Below are 24,998 nucleotides of genomic sequence, written 5' to 3' on the forward strand. Positions count from 1 at the left end.
TCAACTGCCCATTGCCAGATCCGCTACCAACTGCAATAGCTGATCACCTTTGCTCGCTAGAAGAGGCACAATCAACATATTCTGTTGCTCAAAAAGGCATAGCCGAAATTTCCCTCCCTAAGATAACAGCAATAAGCGAGCAAGAGGATGTCACTGTAGATGACATCATCAAGCTTGAGTTATCCAAAGAATAGAATTTCGCTATGTATAACAGCGCGCAGCTGCCTCTGCGCTATTATTAATAAAATTTTCGCTATTCTTATGTTTGCAAGTACTTTTATTTATATAGCGCTTTCATTAACAATATTCATAACACAGACTTGTCCTTTGCAATTTCCAACTTTTATTATCGTGCACATAATAAGTATGTACTTTTGCGAAACAATCTGTATGCGTATATATTTATACGTTATGAACCTTCTAAGTCCGCCGAAGCGATCCTTAGGCAATCAATTAGCATTGCGAAGCATCTAAATATGGCAGTATCAAACACTTAGGATTTTGGATTCCTTTAGCAATAATCATTTTCTGCGTAAGTGGACAATTTCATCACTTCGCAACTTAGCTTCCACGAAATACGCCAAAAATATGAAATAAAAAGACTACAGAAGTATTTCATAAAATTTGAGTCTTTCACAAACAAAATTTCGCATATTCGTACAAGTGTCTACTTTTTAAACTTTTACAAGTGTGATCAAGACTTGCAAAAATTAAAAATAAAAACACGTAACAAGAATATCAAGCATAGGCCTTACAACTAATTTCGCACTTTGCACATATATAACTCAGCCTTCATATGATTTTCGCAAAGTTATGCATAATATCGCTTTAATAAAGCAGCATGCCATGCATTGGGTAAAGTTCGCCCTTCCACGTCTGCAAGCTTATATGAACCGGCCGCATTAACTGCCACAACTTGATAAGGACCCTCCCAGTTAGGTCATAATTTGCCAAGTTTTTCCGCTCTACTTGCATCATTATTTCGCAACACCCATTCGCCAACATCAAATGACAAAGCACGCACTCTTTTGTTATAATACTTGCCAATTTGCTGTTTATTATTTGCCTCTCTAATAGCAGCCATTAGCCTTCGCCCTTCAATGAAATTCAAATTCTCACCCAATGCATCATCGTTTGCTTCTTCTTCAAATTTAGCGACTTTATGCGTTGGCACAAGAATTTCAGCGGGTATTACTGCCTCAGAGCCATAAACCAAACTAAAAGGTGTTTCCCCTGTGCTTTTCTTGAAAGTAGTACGATGTGCCCACAACACATTGGGTAATTCATCTATCCAACCAATTCGCTTTTCGCATAACCTCTTTTTAATACCGCTTACAATATCACGGTTGGTTACTTCGCATAAGCCATTAGCCTGTGGATGCGCCACTGATGTAAATTTTTGTATTATATTCAAATCAGTGCACCATGTCTTAAAAGGATCTTTCGCTATTTGTGCGCCATTATCGCTAACCAACTCACGCGGAATACCGAATCTGCAGACAATGCATTCTCACACAAAATTTTGCACTTGCACGCCATTGATAGTGCAAACCGCCTTAGCTTCAACCCATTTTGTAAAATAGTCAATTGCCACAATTAGAAACTTGACATTGCCAGTTCCTGTGGGGAATGGCCCTACAATGTCAATAGCCCATTTCTGAAATGGCCATGGCGAATTAATAGGAATCATATCATGCCTTGGCATCCGATTCTGCGGAGCATGTCTTTGGCAACTTTTACATCGCTTAACAATTTTTGCAACATCGCGATACAGGGATGGCCAAAAGTAACACATCCGCATAATTTTCACCGCAATAGTTTTATAGGCTGAATGTAGTGCACAAGAACCGCTATGCACTTCTTCAACTATCATTTCTGCCTCAATTGGACCAACACATCGCATCATTGGACCGCAGTATGACTTGCGATATAAAATATCATTTTGAATGATATACATTGGTGCTCGCTCTCTTACTAGGCGAGCTTCGCGCTTATCACTTGGCAAAACATCACTGCGAATGTATTGCAGGATTGGTTCCATCCAATTTGGATGTTCCTCTTCAACAGACGCAACCATTAAGTCGTTATCTATTGATTTGCTTGGTAATTCTTCAACCCAGACTTGTTTTTGAAAGTACGAAAACGTTAGAGCAGCCAATTTACTCAAAGCATCCGCCTTCTTATTTTGACTTCTTGGCACTTGCGCGAGTTTAAAATACTCAAACCGCTCTGCCAATTCTTTCAATAACTGCAAATATTTCTGCATTGAAGAATCATGTGCTTAGAAAGAACCATTAAACTGATTTGCTACTAACTGCGAATCTGTAAATGCCCGTAACTTAGTGATATTCATTTTTCGCGCAATATTTAAACCAGCAAGTAATGCTTCATACTCTGCTTCATTATTTGTGACATCAAAATTAAAACGCAATGCATACGTATGCTCTTCACCACTTGGGCTTGCCAAGACCAAATCCGCACCCGCGCCTTCTGCACACGAAGCTCCATCAGTAAACAAATACCAAATTTCATCAACCACTGGTTTTAATGTTGTTCGCTCATTAAGCACCTCTAACTCCCCAGTCATTTCAGCGAGGTAATCCGCCAAAACCTGGCCCTTTACAGCGCTGCGCGGAAGGTAAGAAATTTGATAAGCACCTAACTCTACTGCCCACAACGCGAGTCTACTGGATATTTCTGGCTTTGTTAAGACTTGCTTGACCGACATGTTAGTTAACACATGCACTGGATGCCCTTGAAAGTATCTTCTTAACCTTCGCGACGTTAATATGAGCGCATACACAAACTTTTCTATCGGCGCATAGTTTATTTCACTTCCTGTAAGAGCTTTACTAACAAAATATACAGGTTTTTGTATTTTATCCCTTTCTGCAACCAATACTGAGCCAAAAGCTTCATTTGCCACCGACACATATAGGTAAAGAATTTCGCCATCAACTGGCGCTGTTAACTTGGGCAAAGTTTTCAACAACTTCTTCATTTTCTGAAACGCGGTTTCTGCTTCGCTTGTCCAAACAAAGCTTTTTTTGTTTCAAACAACCTTTTAAAGTTTTGAAAAATCGTAATTGCCTTTCAGCAGCTTTAGACAAGAAGCGTGTTAACGAGGCTAACTTTCCCGTCAAACTTTGCACTTCTTTAACGTTCTTGGTGCAGTCATATTTTCTATAGCTGCAATTTTCTTTGGATTAGCTTGAATACCTTGTTCTGTAACAAGATATCCCAAAAACTTTCCTTCAGTTTCGCTAAAACTATATTTTAGCGTATTGAGCTTCATGTTAATTCTGCGCAGTGTGTCAAACGTTTCGCGTATGTCTTCAACAATTCGCTCTTGCGTTGTGCTTTTGATTACCAAATCATCAACATAAGCCTCAAGATTATGCCCAATTTGTTTTTCAAACGCGATGTCAATCAAACGTTGATATGTCGCACCCGCATTAATTAATCCAAAAGGCATCATTATATAAGAGAATATACCTTTGCTAGTATGAAATGCGGTTTTATCTGCGTCCTCTTGAGCCATTGGAATCTGATGATACCCCCTTGCCGCGTCCAAAAAATATTTATATGGAAAAGCATGCAATGATTCCACTTTCAAATCGATTTCTGGGAGTGGATAATTATCCTTAGGGCATGCCTTATTTAAATCCTTAAAATCAATACACATTCGCCATGATCCATCAGGCTTTTTCACCAAAACCGGATTCGCAATCCATGATTGGTATTGAACTTCTCGTAAAATTCCAGCTCGCACCAATTTAGTTACTTCTCCGCATAGCCATTTTACACGGTCTGGAGCCATACCTCTACGCATATGCACTACAGGTTTTAAAGCTGAATTTACATTGAGTTTATGCTCCGCAATATGACGCGGAACACCAGTTATATCATTTTCACACCAAGCAAAAACACCCATGTACTGCACAAGTAACTGCACAATTTGTTTCCTTGTGTCCGCACTAACATTGCATCCCACTGTAATTTTTTGTTCGGGATATGCAGGATTAATCACTACCATGCTATCCGAAGCATCAGCAAATTCTTGCTCTGCACTTTTTACATTAACAGCCGCAAAAATGGGCATGATGCTCGTTGAAGTTATTGGTGGTAATGGTGGTTGGTGGTGGTGGTGGGTGGTGGTGGTTGGTGGTGGTGGTGGGGATGGGTGGTGGGTGATGATGGTGGTGGTGGTGGTGGTTGGTAGTGGTGGTGATTGATGGTGGGTGGTAGAGGTGGTGGTTGATGGTGGTGGGTGATGGTGATGAAGGTGGTTCATAATATGTTAACTTTTATATAATTAATTTTTATTAATTATTATTATTAAAATTACCTTTTTAACCTTCTATGCATTTTTAAGCTAAAATGAGGTTTTATGATATTTTGTGGTCCACAATTGCTTATCCGATTTGTACTCGTTTTAAGCTTAGCCACGGATCGTGCCCCTATATATATATATATATATATATATATATATATATATATATATATATATATATATATATATATATATATATATATATATATATATATATACATATATGGGCATGATCAATGGGGAAGTAACCAATCGGGAGGAAGCGGGGAAGCAAATTTTTTATTTTTTTTTCGTTTTTTTTGAAATTTTTTTTTCCGACATCAAGATCACACGAAAATATGAACATTTAGAAGAGACACTTCGTGATGAATGTTATTATTTAGGTGGGAAAACGATCGACAAAAATAACATTCAAGATAATATTGTTCGTGAAGAATATGAACGTTTTTTTCATGTTTTGTGAAGTAAAATTTAGCCCGATTTAGAGTTTAGAGTTTAGGGTTTAGGGTTTAGGGTTTAGGGTTTGGTGTTTTGGGTTTATTCCATAAACCCAAAACACCAAACCCTAAACCCTAAACTCTAAACCGTTCGTGTTAAAAACTCAATCTAAATCCTAAATCTAAACCCTAAATCTAAACCCTAAACCATAAATTTCTAAACCCTAATATCTAAACCCCAATAGCTAAAACCTCAAAATACGCTCGAAAAACACGATAATTATTATATATTACTTCTTTGGCATTTTCCCGCCAAAATAAAAATATTTATCACAAAGTGTCTCTACTAAATGTTCATATTTTCATCTCATCTATAATGTTCGTGAACAAAGTTTTTTCAAAAAACGAAAAAAAAAAAGTTTTTGCTTCCCCCCGAATGGTTACTTCCCTCTTGATCCTACCACTATATATATATATATATATATATATATATATATATATATATATATATATATATATATATATATATATATATATATAGTGGTAGGATCAAGAGGGAAGTAACCAATCGGGGGAAACGGGGGGAAGTAAATTTTTTTTTTTTTTTTTGCGTTTTTTGAAAAAACTTTGTTCACGAACATTATAGATTAGATGAAAATATGAACATTTAGACACTTTGTGATAAATGTTTTTATTTTGGCAGGAAAACGCTCGAAGAACTAATATATATCAATTATCGTGTTTTTCGAGCGTATGTTTAAGTTTTAGATATTAGGGTTTATAGGGTTTAGATATTGGGGTTTAGAAATTTAGGGTTTAGGGTTTAGATTTAGGATTTAGAATGAGTTTTTAACACGAACGGTTTAGAGTTTAGGGTTTAAGGTTTAGAGTTTAGGGTTTGGTGTTTTGGGTTTATGGAATAAACCCAAAACTCTAAACCCTAAACCCTAAACTCGAAATCGGGCTAAATTTTACTTCACAAAACATAAAAAAAAAAACGTTAACATTTTTCACGAACAATATTATCTTGAATGTTATTTTTGTCAATCGTTTTCCCGCCTAAATAATAACATTCATCACGAAGTGTCTTTTCCAAATGTTCATATTTTCGTGTGATCTTGATGCCTAAAAAAAATCCCAAAAAAATGATTTTTTTTTTTGCTTCCCCCCGATTGGTTACTTCCCCATTGATCATGCCCCTATATATATACTAACATTATAATATAATAATAAATATAAATAAAAATAGTATATATAAAATATATCGAACCTTTATCCTTTCTAGTATGTTTTCGCGTTGCCCGTGGTAGGGATTGTGTATCCACCGATTGCCAATCTTGTGTTTATGGTAGCGTTTGTCGGTTTGGTAACATTTGTTGTTGTTGGTTTGGAAACATTTGCGGTTGTGATTGATACATTCGTTGTTGATAAAACGCCCATTATTGTTGTTGGTCATAAGTTAACGGTTGATTTACGCCGAATAAATTACGATGAACGTTCCTTAGGCAAAGATGAATATAGAAAAAAAAAACTCTCTTTTGCAGCGTTGAAGATGACTGTTATCGTCGACAAGAGTTCTATGCCCAAGTCCTGCTCAATCCTTAGGCAAAGCAAGACACGGCGTAAAAGAAAAAAAAAAACGCTACGGAAAAGGATACGCAGTTAAGCAATATGAAACTAGATCCGCGAATATCTGTTTATTCGGTGCATCAAATAAGAGAAAAAAAAAAGAAGAGTTATTTTTATTTGTTTGTTATGTATTTATCGTTACCTTTTAGTTCGAGCTTTTGCGATTTCGCCGCTCGACCTGCGGGGGTGTGTTAGAGTGTAGATTAGAAATAAGTCCGGCCTGTTTATGGGTTTAGGGTTTCCTAGGGTTTTATGTACTCTATATATACCGTCAAATGTAATCGATAATGATACGGGGTTTAAGTGTTTAACAATATGTAACATTGGCTTCATTTAGTTTTGTATACGTTCGTGGCTTGGTTTGGGTATTCCAATTGCTGTAAGGATACTCACACCTTTATTTTGTATCTCATGTATTTTGTTTCGTAGTTATGAAATTCTGTTTGCCTTTCAAAATAAAATAAAAAATTAAATAAACTACTAAATTATCAATCGTGCACACACATCTTGTCCCTTTTCATTATATTCTAATCTAATTAATTAATAATTAATTATTAATTATATAAAATTAAATATTATTACTCATTAACTAGTTGTTGAACCCTCGCTTCGAGCCGGGGGTTCAGTTTTCAATGTATTTTATTGCGTTTAGTTTGTAAAATTATTTCGTGACTAAAGAATTATTTCGTTGAAGCGCAACTCGAGTCGAACTAAAAAGTATAACCCGTGAAAGATTTAAATGTTAATTTAATTAACAATATATGTTCATCTCTGTGTTTAGCTATGTAATTATCGAATTTTAAAAATTTAACGTAAAATCAACGTGTATGAAAAGTATCCCAAATATTTAGCATTTTTTAAAAAGCGTCCGTTTTGCGTATAGTTAGTGACAATGTGTTCCTAAAATTATTTCGAGTTTAACGATGGTGTCGGAAAAATTTAACTCGTTGCGAGCGAGAAGGTATGACCCGTTGAATATTTGGGTGGAGTTTATTTAAGATTTTTTATGAAAATAGTTATTTTACACTTTACCCCCTGTTTGGGGGGTTGATTTGAATATATGAAATTTTTTTGGGAGGGGGTCCATTTGAATATATGAAAAAATTTGGGGTGTAGTGAAATTTAATTAGAATTTTTTTTTTTAAAAAAAAGGTGAAATGACGAAAATGCTCCTAGTTACTATTTACCATTTTTGTCTATTAGATAATATAGTAATAACTAGAAAAAAAATTCGACCACGCGTTGCTGCGGTTATATTCAACGCGCGGTCGAATTTGGATGTACGTTGTTTGGTACCTAATATATCTAGTAGGTTGGGTTGTTTGTTTGACGTGTATGTATACGTATGAAATATAGGCCGAAATATTTAGTGTGTTTTTAACGATGTCCGTTTCGCGTATAGTTAGTTGCGTTGTGTTCGTAAAATTATTTCGAGTTATTAGTTTCTTGTATTTTAATAAAATTATGTATTTACACTTTCTACTCCTGAAAAAGTGTAAACTTGAGGGGCCGTTGTGTAAATTGAGCGAAAATTGAGGGACCGTTTGTAGTGTGAGCGGAAACTCAAAATGACGATCATAAACAACTGAAACTACAATTTTTAGGGTGACTTTTAGTATATAGGAATAATAATAATAAAATAATAATAATAATAATAATAATAATAATAATAATAATAATAATAATAATAATAATAATAATAATAATAATAATAATGTTATAATCATAACAATATTATTTATATGTGGATAGTCAATTTTGTACTAATACTTAGTCAATATTGGGTAGCTTTGTTTTTGTATAAATAGCCATGTATTGCAAGCTAAAACACTTGCACCATTTCTCACACTTACAAAGTGTTTCCTTCTTTCTCTCTATTATCATCTTTGTTCTTACACTTCATTATTAGTATTCTTAATCAAGAATCAAACCACTAAAGGTAGTTATAAGCCTACTGAATTATAACACAATCAAACCACTAAATGTGGTTATAAGCCTACTGAATTATAACACGTTATCAGCATGAAGTGCTCCGTATAATCAAGGTTTATCTAAGCAAGCACAAGTCACTAATCAAGGTAATAAAAAAAAATTCTTTAACGATATCTTCTATTATTTATTAGTAAGGTAAATATTATTATCATCAAAACTAACATTTATATTTATGTTATTTAAGTTATATATGGTCGGTTATACCGCCTGAATTATATTTCTGTAATCTAACTATTATTAACTTCACTAAGATTTATATTTATGTTATATATGGTCGGTTATACTGCCTGAATTATATTTCTGTAATCTAACTATTATTAACTTCACTAACATTTATATTTATGTTATATATGGTCGGTTATACCGCCTGAATTATATTTCTGTAATCTAACTATTATTAACTTCACTAACATTTATATTTATGTTATATATGGTCGGTCATACCGCCTGAATTATATTTCTGTAATCTAACTATTATTAACTTCACTAACATTTATATTTATGTTATATATGGTCGGTTATACCGCCTGAATTATATTTCTGTAATCTAACTCTTATTAACTTCACTAACATTTATATTTATGTTATCTAACATTTATGATTACTTATGCAATTAATCATTATTTATTTCATGCATACTAATGTTTATTAATAAATTTATTATTTATGCATAATATGTTTATTCTCTTAATCTTCGTATCTATACTAAACGTATTTATACTAAATGTATTTTATAGTAATCATATTTATACTAATAAAATTCTTTTATTAAAATGATTATTAATATAACAAGTACATAACATTCGTTAACGTCAACTAACGACGTTACAACGGTCATATATACATAACGGTTGTTAATGTCAATTGACGACGTTACAACGACTATATTTTTCAAATATAAAATAAACATCTCCGTTTTCACATTTTCACAAATCAATCTTCATTTTCTCAGATTACTACTCTCAAAAAGTTTTTGTAAAGATGATTCACACAAGGATGATTTTTCCTATTGTATTGGTCATATTAACTATCATCGTTGTTGCTAATATACCACCGGGTGAACCTATATTCTATCCTGCCCATGTGGTTTTATTATTTGTAATCATACCATTATTCTGTTGTTTGCTACTTATGAATTTAAAATGATTCTAATTTCATTTTATTATTTGTCTATGAATAGAAGTTGATTATGATTTATGTTGTTCATTTTTTTTATAATAGAAAATATCGAATTTCAAAAGACTTAAATTTGCTCCTTTAGAATCAAGTGGGAACAACTACTTAACATGGGTTATGAATGTAGAAAAACATCTCGAATCAATCGGCATTTTAGAAACCCTGAATGAAAATAACAATTGTTCCGAACAAGAGAAAGCAGTAGCAAGTATTTTTCTTAGCAAACATATTGACGAGTCATTAGAATCTACATATTATATGATCGAAGATCCAAGTGTATTATGAAAATACTCAAAGATAGATACGATATTAATTATCAAGAAATAACGGTGATCCATGAAAGAATAAAATTGAAGATATTAGTAGACGCTCTTATAAGAATCCCGGAGATTCTTATTAATGATCTAGTAACGTGGATCATCAGTCTAGTATTTCTTGAATACATGAACATCTTGTTTATCTCTACAAATAAGTCCCAAAAGAAAACGAGAGTAAATCTGTTGAAAAATCTTGATTAAATAAACCCTGAGCTACCTTGAGACTTGAATGGTTTGAATTTTCTAAGATGCCTAGCTTGTTATGTATCACTCATAAATAAATGGTTTTAGACCATAACGCATATGTTTATTAAGTGTTATCTTTTATGTACTTCAGATTGTAACTTGTTTGCAGGTAATATAACTTGATTATCTTACTAAAATATAACTCATTATTTGCTTATCTTATTTGAAGTTTTAGTATGAATCCTGCTGAAATACAACATCAATTAAATGGTAAAGACCTATGTATTGCAGATAGTGGTAACATACACACTATGATCAAATCTAAGAAATATTTTATTGATTTAAATCAAATGAAGGAATTATAAATACTATATCAGGTCTTGCAAACTTGATATAAGGAGCGGAAAAGGCAAAAATTCATATTACCAAATGATACGAATTATCTAACAAACAATGCTTTGTTTTCTCCCAAATAAAAGAGAAATTTGTTTAGTTTCTCTGATATATATCATAATGGATATGATAAAAAGCGCATATGATAAAAAGCGCAGCACAAATGATTAAAAGCGCATATGATAAAAAGCGCATATGATGAAAAGCGTAACGCATATGATTAAAAGCGCAGCGCATATGATTAAAAAGGGCATATGATGAAAAGCGCAGCGCATATGATTAAAAGCGCATATGATAAAAAGCGCATACGATGAAAAGCGCATATGATGAAAAGCGCAGCACATATGATGAAAAGTGCATATGATGAAAAGCGCAGCGCATATGATTAAAAGCGCATATGGTGATTAATGAAAAAGCACATATGGTGATTAATGAAAAGCACATATGGTGATTAATGAAAAGCACATATGGTGATTAATGAAAAGAATATTGAGAAAGAATCACCAATGTTTCTTGAAAGAATTCAAGGTTATATATATGGACCACTTCATCCATCATGTGGACCATTTTGATATTTCATGGTTCTAATAGACGCATCTAGCGGATGGTCTCATGTTTGTGTGTTATCAAGCCGTAATATGGCATTTGTGAAAGTTTCTTGCACAAATTATTAAATTGAGAACACATTATTCAGATTACACCATTAAAAGGATGAGACTTGATAATGCTGGTGAGTTAACATCTCAAGCATTTAATGATTATTATATGTCTACAGGGATTGTTGTTGAACATCCAGTTGCTCATGTGCATACACAAAATTGGTTTAGCTGAATCAATAGATAAACGCTTGCAGCTAATAACTAGACAATAGGTAATGAGTACAAAACTCTCAATATTTATATGGGGACATGTAAATTTACATGATGCGACATTAATTCGCATTAAACCAAGTGCAAGTCATAAATATTCTCCATTACCAACTTAATTTTGGTCGAGAGACAAATATTTTCCATCTTAGAACATTTGGTTGTGCAGTGTATTTTTAATTGCACCACCACAACAAATGGTTCCTCAAAGAAGGATTGAAATATATGTTGGATATGAAACATCTTCAATCATAAGATATATTGAATCCATGACGGGTGATGTTTTTACAGCACGTTTTTGCTGATTGTCATTTTAATGTAAAATTGTTCCCTAGATTAGGGGGAGAAATGAAAAAATAAATAAAATGATGTTTCATGATGTGAACATCAATTAAGGTATCTTGATACTCGCACAAAAGAATGCGAACCAAAAATTCAAAAAAAAATAATGCTTATGCAAGAACTTGCGAATAAATTGCCCGATGCATTTATAGATATAAAAAGAGTGACTAAATCATATATACCAGCAGCAAATGCTCCAGCTCGAATTGAAATTCCAAAAGCTAGCAATAATGTCACTCTTGAGTCTTTGCCACGCCAGAAACGTGGGAGACCAATTGGTTCAAAAGATAAAAATTCTCGAAAAAGAAAATCAGCTGATAATATGGTAAAATAAAGTGTTCAAGAAGAACCAAATATCAATACTCCTTCTGCAGAGGATATTGATAATAAATACAGAAATTGCAATAAATTATGCAATATTATGGAACCTAAACGGAATGACAAATATTGATGATAATTTTTCATATAATGACATCATGAATAAAGATGATGATCTAGAATCAAAATTTGTCATTGAGTGTCAAAATATACATGACTGAGCTCAATTGAAAGGAGCAATACGAGCTGAATTAGAATCGCTCAATAAAAGAAAAATTTTCGGATCAATCGTTATCACTTTTAAAGATGTGAAACGTATGGGATACAAATGAATTTTAATTCGAAAAGGAAATAAGAAAAATGAACTTACAAGGTAAAGTCAGACTTGTAACTCAAGATTTCTCTCAAAGACCAGGAATTGATTATGAGAAAACTTATTCTCCTGTTATGGATGCAATTACTTTTAGATACTTAATCAGCCTGGCAGTTTCTAAAAATTTAGAAATGCATCTCATGGATGTTATTACTACTTATTTAAATGAATCATTTGATAGTGATATATACATGAATATCCATGAAGGGTTTAAGGTATCAGAAACATCTAATGCAAAACCCAAAGAAATGTATTCCATTGAATCACAAAGATTTTTATATGGGTTGAAACAATCGGGTCGCATGTGGTATACCCGATTAAGTGATTACTTGATAAGAAAAAGGGGTATACAAATAATCTTATTTGCACACGTGTTCTTATTAAGAAAACAATGTCCGGATATGTGATTGTAAGTTGTTTATGTCAATGATCATAACATCATATGAACAAATAAAGAGATCAGTATTGACTTTGATTGCAAATTGAGCATATGCCTAATGGTTTACTTGTACATCAAACAACTTATACCGAAAAGATTTTAAAACATTTTTAAAGACAAAACCATTGGTTGTTAGATCACTCAATATTGACACTGATTCATTTTATCACTGTAAAGATCATGAAGATCTTTACGGATCAGAAGTTCCATATCTTAGTGCAATTGGGGTTATTATGTATTTTACAAATTGTACAAGACCTGACATTTCTTTTGCAGTTAATTGGTTGACAAGGTTCAGCTCAACCCCTACAAAAAGACATTGAAATGGGATCAAGCAGATTTTTGATACCCTTGAAGAACTGCTGATTTAAAATTATTTTATTCTAGCGCTTCAAAACAAGATTTGGTTGATTATGTATATGCAGGTCATTTATCAAATCCTCATAAAAATAAATCTCAAACTCGATATGTATTCCTAAATGGAGGCACCACAAAATCATGGCGTTCTTAAAACAATCACTTGTTGCAACATCATCAAATCATGACGAAGTGATTGCATTATATGAAACTACTCGAAAATGTGTTTGGTTGAGATCAATGACACAAATCATTATTGATTCTTGTGGACTAGAACGCTATAAAAGACCAACAACTATCTTCACCAACAACTATATATGAAGATAATGCAGTTTGCATAATACAAATGAAATAAGAGTATCAAAAGTGACAGAACAAAATATAAATGCAGACAAGATGCTAAAGCCATAGACGGTCTTAGCGGTCATAAGTTTGATGGGAAAGAACGGTATGTAGGTAAAGCTTAGAAAAAGATTGAAAGGGAATAGGAATTGAAACAACGTTGAGTTAACCATGAAGGAGACTGTAGACAAATCACACGGGCTAAACTTGTACATAAAAGATTTAGATGATACAGTTTCAGATGAAAACCTCAGATTCTTCTCATATACTCAAGATCTCATAAAGGCCAACCAGATTGAAATGAGATACGTTCAATCAACAACTCTGCTGATCTTTATACCAAAGCACTGTCAACTGCTATTTCCAGAACACACGTTCACAATATTGGCATGAGTCAAGTTCAAAAGATGTGACGACTCAATGATGTCTACTTGAGGGGGAGTCAACTCCATGCTGCATTCTTTTTCCCTTAGCTAAAGTTTTTTCCCACTGAGTTTTCTTTAGCAAGGTTTTTAACGAGGCAGTAACTTATAGTTGATCTTCAATAAAATAAAATTGATATCCAAGTGGGAGTGTTATAATCATAACAATATTATTTATATGTGGATAGTCAATTTTGTACTAATACTTAGTCAATATTGGGTAGCTTTATTTTTGTATAAATAGCCATGTATTGCAAGCTAAAACACTTGCACCATTTCTCACACTTACAAAGTGTTTCCTTCTTTCTCTCCATTATCATCTTTGTTCTTACACTTCATTATTAGTATTCTTAATCAAGAATCAAACTACTAAAGGTAGTTATAAGCCTACTGAATTATAACACAATCAAACCACTAAAGGTGGTTATAAGTCTACTAAATAATAATAATAATAATAATAATAAATAAATAAATAAATAAATAATAATAATAAAATAAATAATAAATAAATATAAATATGATATAAATAAATAAATATATAAATACAAACGTTCCACTTTATACAACTTACCACCTTCAAGAACCAATTCATCGTTCGCGGCGGCCCGTTCCCCACGTTTAATTCAAGCATCTCCGTATAACATCTTTCTCATTCAATTAATTTTCTCTGCGTACAAGATCCACACCTTTCTTCAATTTGGTAATCAAATCAAATCGAATCTCAAACATCTGCTTCAATCTTCAATCACTTTATTTTCTATTTATAATCTTTATCTTAGGTTACGCTCTCGGTATATATATGTTTATTATCGTATCTGTTAATTTATTTTCGATACATCTGATTTAATTCTTTCGTTATACTATTATTTACGGATTACGATTGTGTAATTTTTATAATATTGTATATAGCGTTGAAGCTAGCTGCGATGTTAGGTGTTTTCCGGCGAAAAGTCGTTACCGGATCCTCTTCTATTTCGGTAAGTTTCGATCTAATTTTTAGTCGACCGTTAGTTCACAATTACTGTGTATGTGTTTACATGTATATGTATGTACAATCCTACATATTATTATTGTTTATATAATATAATGAATAATGAATAATGAACACGTTATACTTTGTGAGCTGTGTAACATTTTTGACCTAATATTGTGATTAGTATATATAAAACTTTTAGATAGGATATGTTTTGTTGATGATTATGTTACATGATGAAATTAGTATTACAGTAGAGTTTGGACCTGATAATTGAAAATCAGACGAAATTAAACTCAATTATAAGTTCTGATTATACATTGTGTATGTACGTATATGGTATAATGTTACGTTAATATAATACACATTGTTTTGGACAGATCACAGGGAAATCATGGCGAACAGCTCGTCATGTACCATCTATAACCGCAACTTGTTCTGCCTCAGGAGGAGAGGTACTACTGATTGTGTAGCTTATTAATTGATAATGAATTAGAGCAATAAGAACAATGTATGATATGCTTACATGCTAATTTTCAGGGCTAACCTTTTAACTTGTTTATAGGTATTAATCCATCCCGGAATTATTGGTAACGTTCGGAGTATATATCACCTTGCCCAATCTGGTAACTTCTGCCGCTGCTTTCAGTTTCTATTTGCAGGAAATCAGATTTTTAAGTAAGTTTATATTGTTATACTATTAATTGGTTTCTTCTTCTATTGCCAAGTCACAGGTGGTGCAGTGAATTTAAGGCCATCAAGGTTAGTGCACAATTCTCTCTTTTAGTTTATCTTGTTAAGAATATGAACATAAATATTGACATGCTGTTGCAATAAATCAAGCAGCATGATTCATTGAGCCTCATCAATTGACTTCACTTATTCAATACTTGCTCATTTCTGTAACCTTTTATTTTTCGCTGTCATTATCTGTTCAATAGTAAATGGCTATTGATGTGTACTAGTGCACATGTTCTAACTAGACCTCTTTTGTTAACAGGGAATTTATGACTAGTCCTCAGCCATGTGTCAGCATGCAAATGCAAAGCAGAAAGTTCTCCTCTGACAGTGGTATAATTTTCATATATTTAGTGTACTGATAGTTCATTTTTGAAGTTTTGGTTTGGTAGAGTTGCATTTATTTGTGACAATGCATGTAGATTTTTGAATGCACTATGTTTAGCTTTATAAGTTATGTTACTTAAAGTATTTACCGCATCATATGATTATAAATCATGCTGATAATAACACATTAGTGTTCTAGAGTATGATACCGTGTTTATGTTTCAAGGTGAACTGGTCGATGCTGTTGTACCTTTTATGGGTGAATCTATAAGTGACGGTACTCTGGCAACTTTCCTGAAAAGTATGTGCCTCTGTTTTTGTATCAGATTCTTTTTACTACTATATTTTTTAAGCTTCCCTTTCTAAACAATCTACTTGGAGCAGAACCTGGTGATAGGGTGGAAATTGATGAACCAATTGCACAAGTAGAAACAGATAAGGTATTCCTTCTACATAGGCTACAAGTTTCGAAGCTTGTGACTACAGGTGATGTTTTTAACATAGCTGCCTATGTTGCAGGTGACTATTGATGTTGCTAGTCCTGAAGCCGGTATAATTCAAGAGGTAAAAATATGTCAATTCTGCTTCACTGTGAACTAGTTGATGTAAATTTTTAGGGATGCTGAAATTGCGTTTTATTTTTTATACTTTTAGTTCATAGCAAAGGAGGGGGATACAGTTGAACCGGGTACAAAAGTTGCTATCATCTCAAAGTCTGCAGAGGGTGCTGCTGCTCCACCCAAAAAGGCACCTGAAGAGGCTGTTTCTCAGTCAGCTCCAGTTGCTGATAAAGTTGAGGAGAAGCCAAAAGTTGAAACTGCCCCCGTCATCGAGAAACCTAAACCAGCTTCTCCCCCACCACAATCAAGAACTTCTGCATCAGAACCCCAGCTTCCTCCTAAAGATAGAGAAAGACGTGTAAGTGTCATATTTTCTACGCTATGACGACATTGATATTAATCTGTTACAGTCAACGTTTTTATTTTTCTTTCAAAATCTATGTTATCAGCATAATTCTTGTTTTTGTTTCATAATTGTTATCGTAACTATTCATCTATATTATTTTTTTATTCTTCTGTTTTGTTTTACGGGTTTAATATCACCTATTCCGGTTTTATTTATGCATATTGAGTTATGAGTGGTTGTGTTTGATTTCTTGCTCGAATGCAGGTACCTATGACTCGTTTAAGAAAGCGAGTTGCTACACGTCTTAAGGATTCTCAGAACACATTTGCTTTGCTGACGACATTCAATGAAGTTGACATGTAAGTTCCAGTTGTACATTCATATATATTGCAAGGTTTCAGGGTCGTACCATGACTTTAGGGCCTTCCAAGCCCTTCTAGTTTGTGAATGAATGAATTCTTTATAACCTAATGGTATAAGCTTAGAAGTGGTGTTTTGATTCATATATGTTTAAATTGGTCAATTTGAATTATGACTCATCTGTAATTAGCCCAAAGTTTGGCTAAATACCAGACTGCTTAAATGGGTTAAGAGTCACTCTTTTGTATTTTTTTTAGCATATATCCCTCTTACTGCTTCGTTTTGAAGGGTTAAATTGTTATTGTTGGACTTATACTTATTGTTTTTTCTTGCAATCATAAATATGTCGCGTAATTTTATAATAGAGTTCCGGTGTCTGGAGAAAAAATTACGGGGTCACCTTAATGACCCAATCCATTTCAACTCGTTACCCAGCCCTCTGAACGATCCGTTTTGAAATGTATAGCTGATCGCCCGATTATAACAATTTAATGTCGTTATAGGAATATGGCCCATGTAGAATTAATTATGTTTGCCTCCACATTGTAAAATCTATGCAGGCTGTCTTGTGATTAAGTAAAACCATATTTGTTATGTTATCATATGCTTGTTTGTTTGCAGGACTAATCTAATGAAACTGCGTTCCGAGTACAAAGACGCTTTCTTAGAGAAACACGGAGTTAAGTTGGGACTGATGTCTGGATTTGTTAAGGTATGTTTATATGTAGACTTGACGATAGATATTTCGTACCTTTTTTTTTTAAGTGTTCTTTGGTATAATATCCATCCTTTTCTATATAATCATTTTTATTTTTATTTTTTTCAAATTTCAGGCTGCTGTAAGTGGACTGCAAAATCAGCCAATCATTAATGCAGTTATCGATGGAGATGACATCATATACAGAGATTATATTGATATCAGCATAGCTGTCGGTACCCCAAAGGTAAGCTCAAAATATTCATTACTAATCATTAAAGTACAAAGTTGTAAAACATTGAACTTTATGTATTCTTTTTCATTTCCCCTTTTATTAGGGACTTGTTGTGCCAGTTATCCGCAATGCTGAAAATATGAACTTTGCTGAGATAGAGAAAGAGATTAACAGTCTTGCTAAAAAGGCAGTTAATGGAACCATATCCATCGATGAGATGGCAGGAGGCTCGTTTACAATCTCTAATGGTGGTGTTTACGGAAGCCTTTTAAGCACTCCTATCATTAATCCCCCTCAGGTATACATATATTTATACCAGGCAAGCGTATAAAGTATATAAAATGTGCACTCATTAACGAATGTATTGTTATGCAGTCTGCAATTTTGGGTATGCATTCAATTGTGAGCCGGCCAATGGTTGTTGGAGGCAACATAGTTCCAAGACCCATGATGTACATTGCCCTCACCTATGACCATAGGCTAATTGATGGAAGAGAGGCTGTGTTTTTCTTGCGCCGTATTAAAGATGTGGTCGAGGATCCAAGGAGGTTGCTTCTCGACATCTAGAGGCCACAAGACCAATGATTCTGCTTAATGTGTGTTGAATTCTGGTATACTTGAAGTCCTTGCTTAACCAGAATAAATACTAAAAAATTTTGTAGGCTTTTGCTGTTATATCGCGGTAGCCATGTTTTCAATTTGATGAGTATAAGTTACACTGGAACACGTGTTTGGAATCTACACTTCCCGAACCGTACATTTTTGGTGTCACGTGCTGCAATTGGTTTTTGAGCACCTTGTCATACTCTTAATTCTTATCAATAAAACTTAATTAAAAACATTTATTGCGATTGATATCTTTCGTTCACACTATTAAATCTGGGTAACTTGGTGTCATAACTGTGTGTATGGTTGAAATACCAAGAGACCCAACTTGTAGTCTAATGTGCTAGCGTTTTATATGTTGCCATTAGATTTTGTTGGTGATGACCTCCATTATATTTAATGAAAATAACATTACAATGAGACCCAATTGTTTGACCATTGGTGGATGGTGGATCTCAATTCTTGATGCTAATGCGGTAACACAATCATATCGGAAGACTCATTTTTGGTGTTTATGTGTCTTTGCGCCCAAAGAATTCGATATGGACAGTTCTGATCTGGTACTCTACAACTGTGTTCCCTTTGACACCCGTCTTTACCTTATTTTGCTAGTCAAACCGTATATCTTATTATTAATTTTGCCATCGTTTATAGCGGACAGTTCCCACACCTACTTCAATAGTCATTGTCTTTGCAAGCTTGTATTATCATAAGCTATATTTGACTTGTTTTATTACGAGTAATTTAACGTCCAGTTACAAGTTAAGCTTTTTATCGAGTATTTCACGTTCAACATGCTGAGCTCTTAATCTTTTGTATCAGAAACTTAAAATTAAGAGCTTAATTTTATAAGGTCAATACAATAAATTTCTTAATAACTCGACTGTTAAAACAGAGCATAACTTTATAAAGTTAATGCTAGAAATTCACATTCACAACAGCAAACAAAACAAAGATAAATACGCAATCAAATGATTAAGAGTAGGCTGAAAATTGGTAGAAAATTTACATTCACAAATAAATTATTAAAAACTGGAGAATTGAAAGGGGCTGCGCGAACGCAAGCCCCAACAGCAATAAATAATGACATAGGCTCAACCACTTGGGCTGACCTTAGGCTAGCACCCCTCCAAAGTGCAATGGAGATCACCAACCTAGGCCATGGACCTTCTTGATCGCCCATTGACCCTGTCCAGGTAAGTGCCTTCTTCAATAGCCTCTTGCTTTTTTTATATTCCTTTTTCCACCTTACCTCACTCCTTCTCAGCCGATGTGGGATACTTCCCTTAATATTTTAAAAACAAATTCAACACTCAAAAGAAATATGCGATTCTTTCATTGAAGTTGCAAGTTTAGAATCAAAATTCCAACTCCAAAAGCTGCAATTTATAAAGAAAACCATATTTTTTCATTATCGTTATTGTTTTATTTGCCTGAAGGAAATTATGACACCTCTTTTGTTTATGGTCCTAGCGATCGAAGCAGGAGTGATCATAATTCTTTTGTTTCACTCGCCATTGAGAAACTTAATCATGATGGGGTTGGATCATTTGAAACAAGGTAGAGGACTTGTGATGTCAAGGACCGTTGCTGCCACAGTATTTATAGTCTTCGTCTTCAATTTGTCTGGCGTTTTTAAAACTCAAAAGCGTATGATGGAGGCTGGAGCGACAAATCCAACTGACCAAGTTCTTTTGGCCTATCACATTCTCGAGGCGTCACTCATGGGTACATTCTTTCTAGTTCATACATGTTTTATTAAATCTATCCACGTTTTGGAAATTAATAACTTTTTTGGTGTTGTAATGCAGGGTTCTGTTTATTTTTAGGATTGATGATAGACCGACTACATTACTACGTCAAGGAGTTGTGGTTGTTAAGGAAGAGCTTAAAATCGATCCGAAATCAGATAGGTGAATCTAATGTGATTCAACCTATCAACAAAATCAAGAAAACTAGTGAAACACACTTCAATTGAATCAACATTCATGTATATCTAATATAATCCATCTATGAAGGAAACAATAAAGTCAATCATCATCAATAGATTGATCAAATAAAGTCATTAATCGTCAACCTTCATGTATATTGGTCATGTTTCTAAATTAAAATTGTAAAATTTGTTTACATCTGGTTCTATTTTACTGTATAAAGGCTTATTTGTTTAAAACTAGTGTTTCATGTTTTTACACCGAATAGTCTAATATTTTCCCAGTGTTATGTGTATACATTTGCACCCGTTTATAGTTCTATAAGTATCAAATTAACCATGACAATGCGAAAATACCGACGAGCTTATCAAGTCACAACAATCTGTTTGCTTAACAATTCGTTTACAATACAGTCATATGCTATTACTACACAATAATCAGGTAAACGTGCTCTTGCATAAAGAACTGCACAATGTTAAAATAAGATAATAAGTTAAAAGGAAAACAGACAACTAATTATACAACCCCAAAACATGTCTCTAGCTCTCAAGATTATAAACAAGTGTGTAATTATGTTCTTTTTAGCTAACTAATTACATGCTCAATATGGTTTCTTACAAAATATCCACCATGCTTGACAAATGAGAGTGATGGTAAATCCTACACAGATTCCAACTGTAAGGCCATCGATCAACGCGTCGTGTGGGCCATCTTTATGTCCTGAAGTAAAATTTCTTAAAGCCGATGGACTATTACATGATCTTTGCATTGGTGAGCCGCACAACCCTGGATTGTTTGCATATGACTGATTCAAAAAGGTGTCGAATTGCCCCCCAGTTGGTATGACACCTTGTAGATCATTGTCTGAAACGTTTAAAGAAGACAAAAAGTTCAACTTTGTAAGGGATCCTGGGATCACACCAGATAGATGATTATGTGAAAGGTCCAACTCTTCCAAGTTCCTTAGATTTGATATTGATTCAGGAATTTTGCCAGAGAAATTGTTATTGCTGAGATCAAGAATATGAATCAACCGCAAATGGCCAATTTCAGTGGGAATTTCACCCTTCAGTTGATTTCCATTTAGGTACAAGGCTGGTGGTAAGTTAACTATCAGATTGTACCGCAGATATGTATTATTTGCTGGTGCAACGAACAAAGGCAGTTCCAGTTTACTACTGTTAGCATGATCCAACATTTGAGGTGAAAGTGCTTGAAGTTTAGTAAGCTCAACTGGGAAGCTTCCGGAAAGGGAATTATTAGATAAGTCGAGAGAAAAAAGGTTGGGAAGTGTGTGTAGCCAGCCAGGAATTGTTTCGTTGATATGATTTTCAGAAAGGTCGAGTATCTCAAGAGTTGTTAGTGATCTCAACCAACTCGGAACTTTACCAAATAGTTTGCAACCACCTAATCCGATAACCTTAATATGAATAAAGCCAGAAATTCCTACATCGGGAAGGGTTTCATTGAAAAAGTTGTTGGAGAGGATTAGAGTAGTAAGTTTTGTATGATTGCTTAAGATACTTAATGTTTTTGTGATGTTTTTGAGTGTACAGTTCGAAAGCCCTAGGAAAGTAAGAGATGGCAATTCAAGTACGTCAGTGAAGACTTCACCTTGTAGCATATTATTGGATAGACGAAGTGCTATTAGTGATTTGCAACTGAAAAGTGTTCTAGGAAACAGACCAGTAAACTGATTTACACCAAGGTCAATAACTCTTAGGTCACTTAACTTCGAGAAATCAAGATCCGCAAGCCTACCAAATAAATAGTTACTCCTCAAGTTTAGTACTTGAAGCTTTGTGCAATTCATCAACGAAAAAGGCATAGTCTTGGTAAGTTTATTAGATTGTAGTTCAAGTCTTTCCAACAAGGACAACTTGCCGATATTGGAAGGGACAGAGCCTGTTAAAAAATTATCAAACAATACAACACTTTTAAGGTTTGTGAGGTTGGTAATGCTTTCCCCAATTTCTCCGGTAAGAAAGTTGTCAGGTACGGATAGATATTGCAGCAATTGAGCGCCACCTATATCTATAGGAATCCCTCCTGTTATTTCGTTATAACCCAAACTCAATACACGAAGTTTAGAACAAGTGCTAAAATTCGGTGGGATATTTCCATTAAAGAGGTTGTTAGAGAAATCAATGACCGCTAAATCAGGTGAATTTGTGCATATAGCAGGCAAGATTTGATTTAACTCTCCAGAAAGAGTGTTGTAGCTCAAGTCAACGATTTCGAGGTTTTTGAAAGATGAAAAGAATCCGTTAGGAATGGGACCCGAAAGTAAATTACGGGACAAGTCAAGTAGGGAAAGAAATGTGAGATTTTGAATAGAGAAGGGAATAGCACCAGCAAGGCCTTTAAGTGGTAAGGATAACTCGATGACCCGATTTCTTTTATCGTCACAAGTTATACCATCCCATGAGCAACAATCTATGGAAGCGGACCAATTCAGGTTGTGAAAATTTGTAGCCAATTGCAACAAAGATTCTTTATCAAGAGGGTTACAAGTAGAAGCTGGTACTGCTATTTCATCTAGATGTCTATGTATCTGCCCATATGTAGTAGTAGTAGTAAGGTGTATATTTAGTTGAATCATAATCAAGAATATGGCCAACATGATAGATGGCATATAACAAGTCTTTATGATGATCATCAACATGATGTGAAGAAAAAGAGCAGTCAAGTTATTACTCATATGATCATTGTGGATTAGTACACTTTCAACACGAGAAATTATATAGAACAACTTGTTGAAATTATTAAAAAAATAAAACAGTCACTTTCATATTTAGACTTAAATCATTAAAAGTAAAATTATTACCTTACTACACTAAAAAGGAGAGAATTGTGTGCCGCTTGGTACATATTCAATTGTCATTTACAACTTTTCATAAAATGTTAGAATATACCTTTACCTTACTATACTAAAAAGGAGAGAATTGTGTGTGGCTTGGTACATATTCAATTGTCATATACAACTTTTCATAAAATGTTAGAATATACCTTTAAAATTAATTAGAGAGAATTGTGTGTCGTTTGGTACATATTCAATTGTCATTTACAACTTTTCATAAAAGGTTAGAATAGACCTTTAAAATTAATTTAAGTTAGTAGTACATTTGTAACAACCTGACTTCGTTTTAATAAAAACACGCCTTAAAAAAAAATATTTTGTGTGGCAGTGTATCTGGACGGCGTCCAGATTCCTGGACGCCGTCCCAAGTTCTTGGCCGGCGTCCAAATAAACTAAAGTGAGCTGTCCAGTTTTCTTTGACACGAACGAAAAACCCGCTTCTCGACACTTTTCAACGAAACCAATTATCAATACACATCAATATAAGTAAAACTAAGAGATTTCCTCAATAAAAACAAGTTTTACAACACCGGCCTACAATGACCCGTTTTACAAATAATGTAGCGATTTCGACCCATTTATCTTTTTAGACGGATTAGGACTCTACAACCCAACCCGATACCAAGAGCATAATCCCGGGGACTACCAAATCCCCAACACGCGTCCAAATATCCAAAAGCTAATCCTCCAAGCTTAAGCAATGTCTATCGACCCTAGTCTAGCAACTAGGTAACTCCGCATCAACGATACCTATAAAAAGGTAAACAACGAGAGGGTAAGCTAAAGCTTAGTGAGTAGAATAAATATATACATGCATATACAACTTACCTACTCGCATCCACGACATCACATAAATACATATAATCACATATCCTTTCGTATCAATAGCTAGTATCATCAAATCGTACAACTAGCAACCTCATAAGCAATCAATGGCTATGTAGTGACCCGAACTTTTCCATGTTTATATATATTAAATGAAATTGTTATTTATATGATTAAGTGTTTCCAACATGTTAAGCAATCAAACTTGTTAAGACTTGATTAATTGAAATAGGTTTCATATAGACAATTGACCACCCAAGTTGACCGGTGATTCACGAACGTTAAAACTTGTAAAAACTATATGATGACATATATATGGTTATATATATAGTTAACATGATATTATGATAAGCAAACATATCATTAAGTATATTAACAATGAACTACATATGTAAAAACAAGACTACTAACTTAATGATTTTGAAACGAGACATATATGTAACGATTATCGTTGTAACGACATTTAATGTATATATATCATATTAAGAGATATTCGTACATCATAATATCATGATAATATAATAATTTAAAATCTCTTTTGATATTATAAACATTGGGTTAACAACATTTAACAAGATCGTTAACCTAAAGGTTTCAAAACAACACTTACATGTAACG

General features: G+C 33.7%; 3 protein-coding genes and 1 non-coding gene across 6 annotated transcripts; 1 reads left to right on the plus strand and 3 right to left on the minus strand.

The window, feature by feature from the left end:
• Positions 1 to 940: 940 nt before the first annotated feature.
• LOC139888088 (uncharacterized) lies at positions 941 to 2,728 on the minus strand. Its single transcript, XM_071871122.1, has 4 exons — positions 2,387 to 2,728; positions 1,605 to 2,260; positions 1,297 to 1,493; positions 941 to 1,194 (listed from the first exon to the last, which is right to left on the minus strand). The coding sequence occupies exons 1-4, from the start codon at positions 2,726 to 2,728 to the stop codon at positions 941 to 943; spliced, it is 1,449 nt and encodes a 482-aa protein (XP_071727223.1).
• Positions 2,729 to 14,502: 11,774 nt separating this feature from the next.
• On the plus strand, positions 14,503 to 18,999 carry LOC139891173 (dihydrolipoyllysine-residue succinyltransferase component of 2-oxoglutarate dehydrogenase complex 2, mitochondrial-like). Of its 3 annotated transcripts, none has more exons than XM_071874122.1 (15): positions 14,503 to 14,622; positions 14,832 to 14,899; positions 15,276 to 15,350; positions 15,461 to 15,521; positions 15,624 to 15,657; positions 15,896 to 15,966; positions 16,187 to 16,261; positions 16,345 to 16,400; positions 16,480 to 16,524; positions 16,615 to 16,878; positions 17,131 to 17,225; positions 17,848 to 17,938; positions 18,060 to 18,170; positions 18,262 to 18,456; positions 18,534 to 18,999. In XM_071874122.1, the coding sequence occupies exons 2-15, from the start codon at positions 14,849 to 14,851 to the stop codon at positions 18,723 to 18,725; spliced, it is 1,416 nt and encodes a 471-aa protein (XP_071730223.1). In that variant the 5' UTR covers positions 14,503 to 14,622; positions 14,832 to 14,848; the 3' UTR covers positions 18,726 to 18,999. The 3 variants fall into 3 exon arrangements, with proteins under 3 accessions (XP_071730223.1, XP_071730225.1, XP_071730224.1); XM_071874124.1 differs by having other exon boundaries at positions 15,630 to 15,657; XM_071874123.1 differs by having other exon boundaries at positions 14,519 to 14,713.
• An 808-nt stretch (positions 19,000 to 19,807) lies between these two features.
• Positions 19,808 to 19,968, minus strand: LOC139895432 (U1 spliceosomal RNA). The gene has a single exon (XR_011775880.1). It is a non-coding gene; the product is annotated as a U1 spliceosomal RNA (small nuclear RNA).
• A 1,259-nt stretch (positions 19,969 to 21,227) lies between these two features.
• On the minus strand, positions 21,228 to 23,396 carry LOC139888089 (receptor-like protein 2). The gene has a single exon (XM_071871123.1). The coding sequence runs from the start codon at positions 23,394 to 23,396 to the stop codon at positions 21,297 to 21,299; it is 2,100 nt and encodes a 699-aa protein (XP_071727224.1). The 3' UTR covers positions 21,228 to 21,296.
• Between the last annotated feature and the right edge of the window lie 1,602 nt (positions 23,397 to 24,998).

This window comes from Rutidosis leptorrhynchoides, chromosome 2 (assembly GCF_046630445.1).
Source record: "Rutidosis leptorrhynchoides isolate AG116_Rl617_1_P2 chromosome 2, CSIRO_AGI_Rlap_v1, whole genome shotgun sequence".
Lineage (NCBI taxonomy): Eukaryota > Viridiplantae > Streptophyta > Magnoliopsida > Asterales > Asteraceae > Rutidosis > Rutidosis leptorrhynchoides.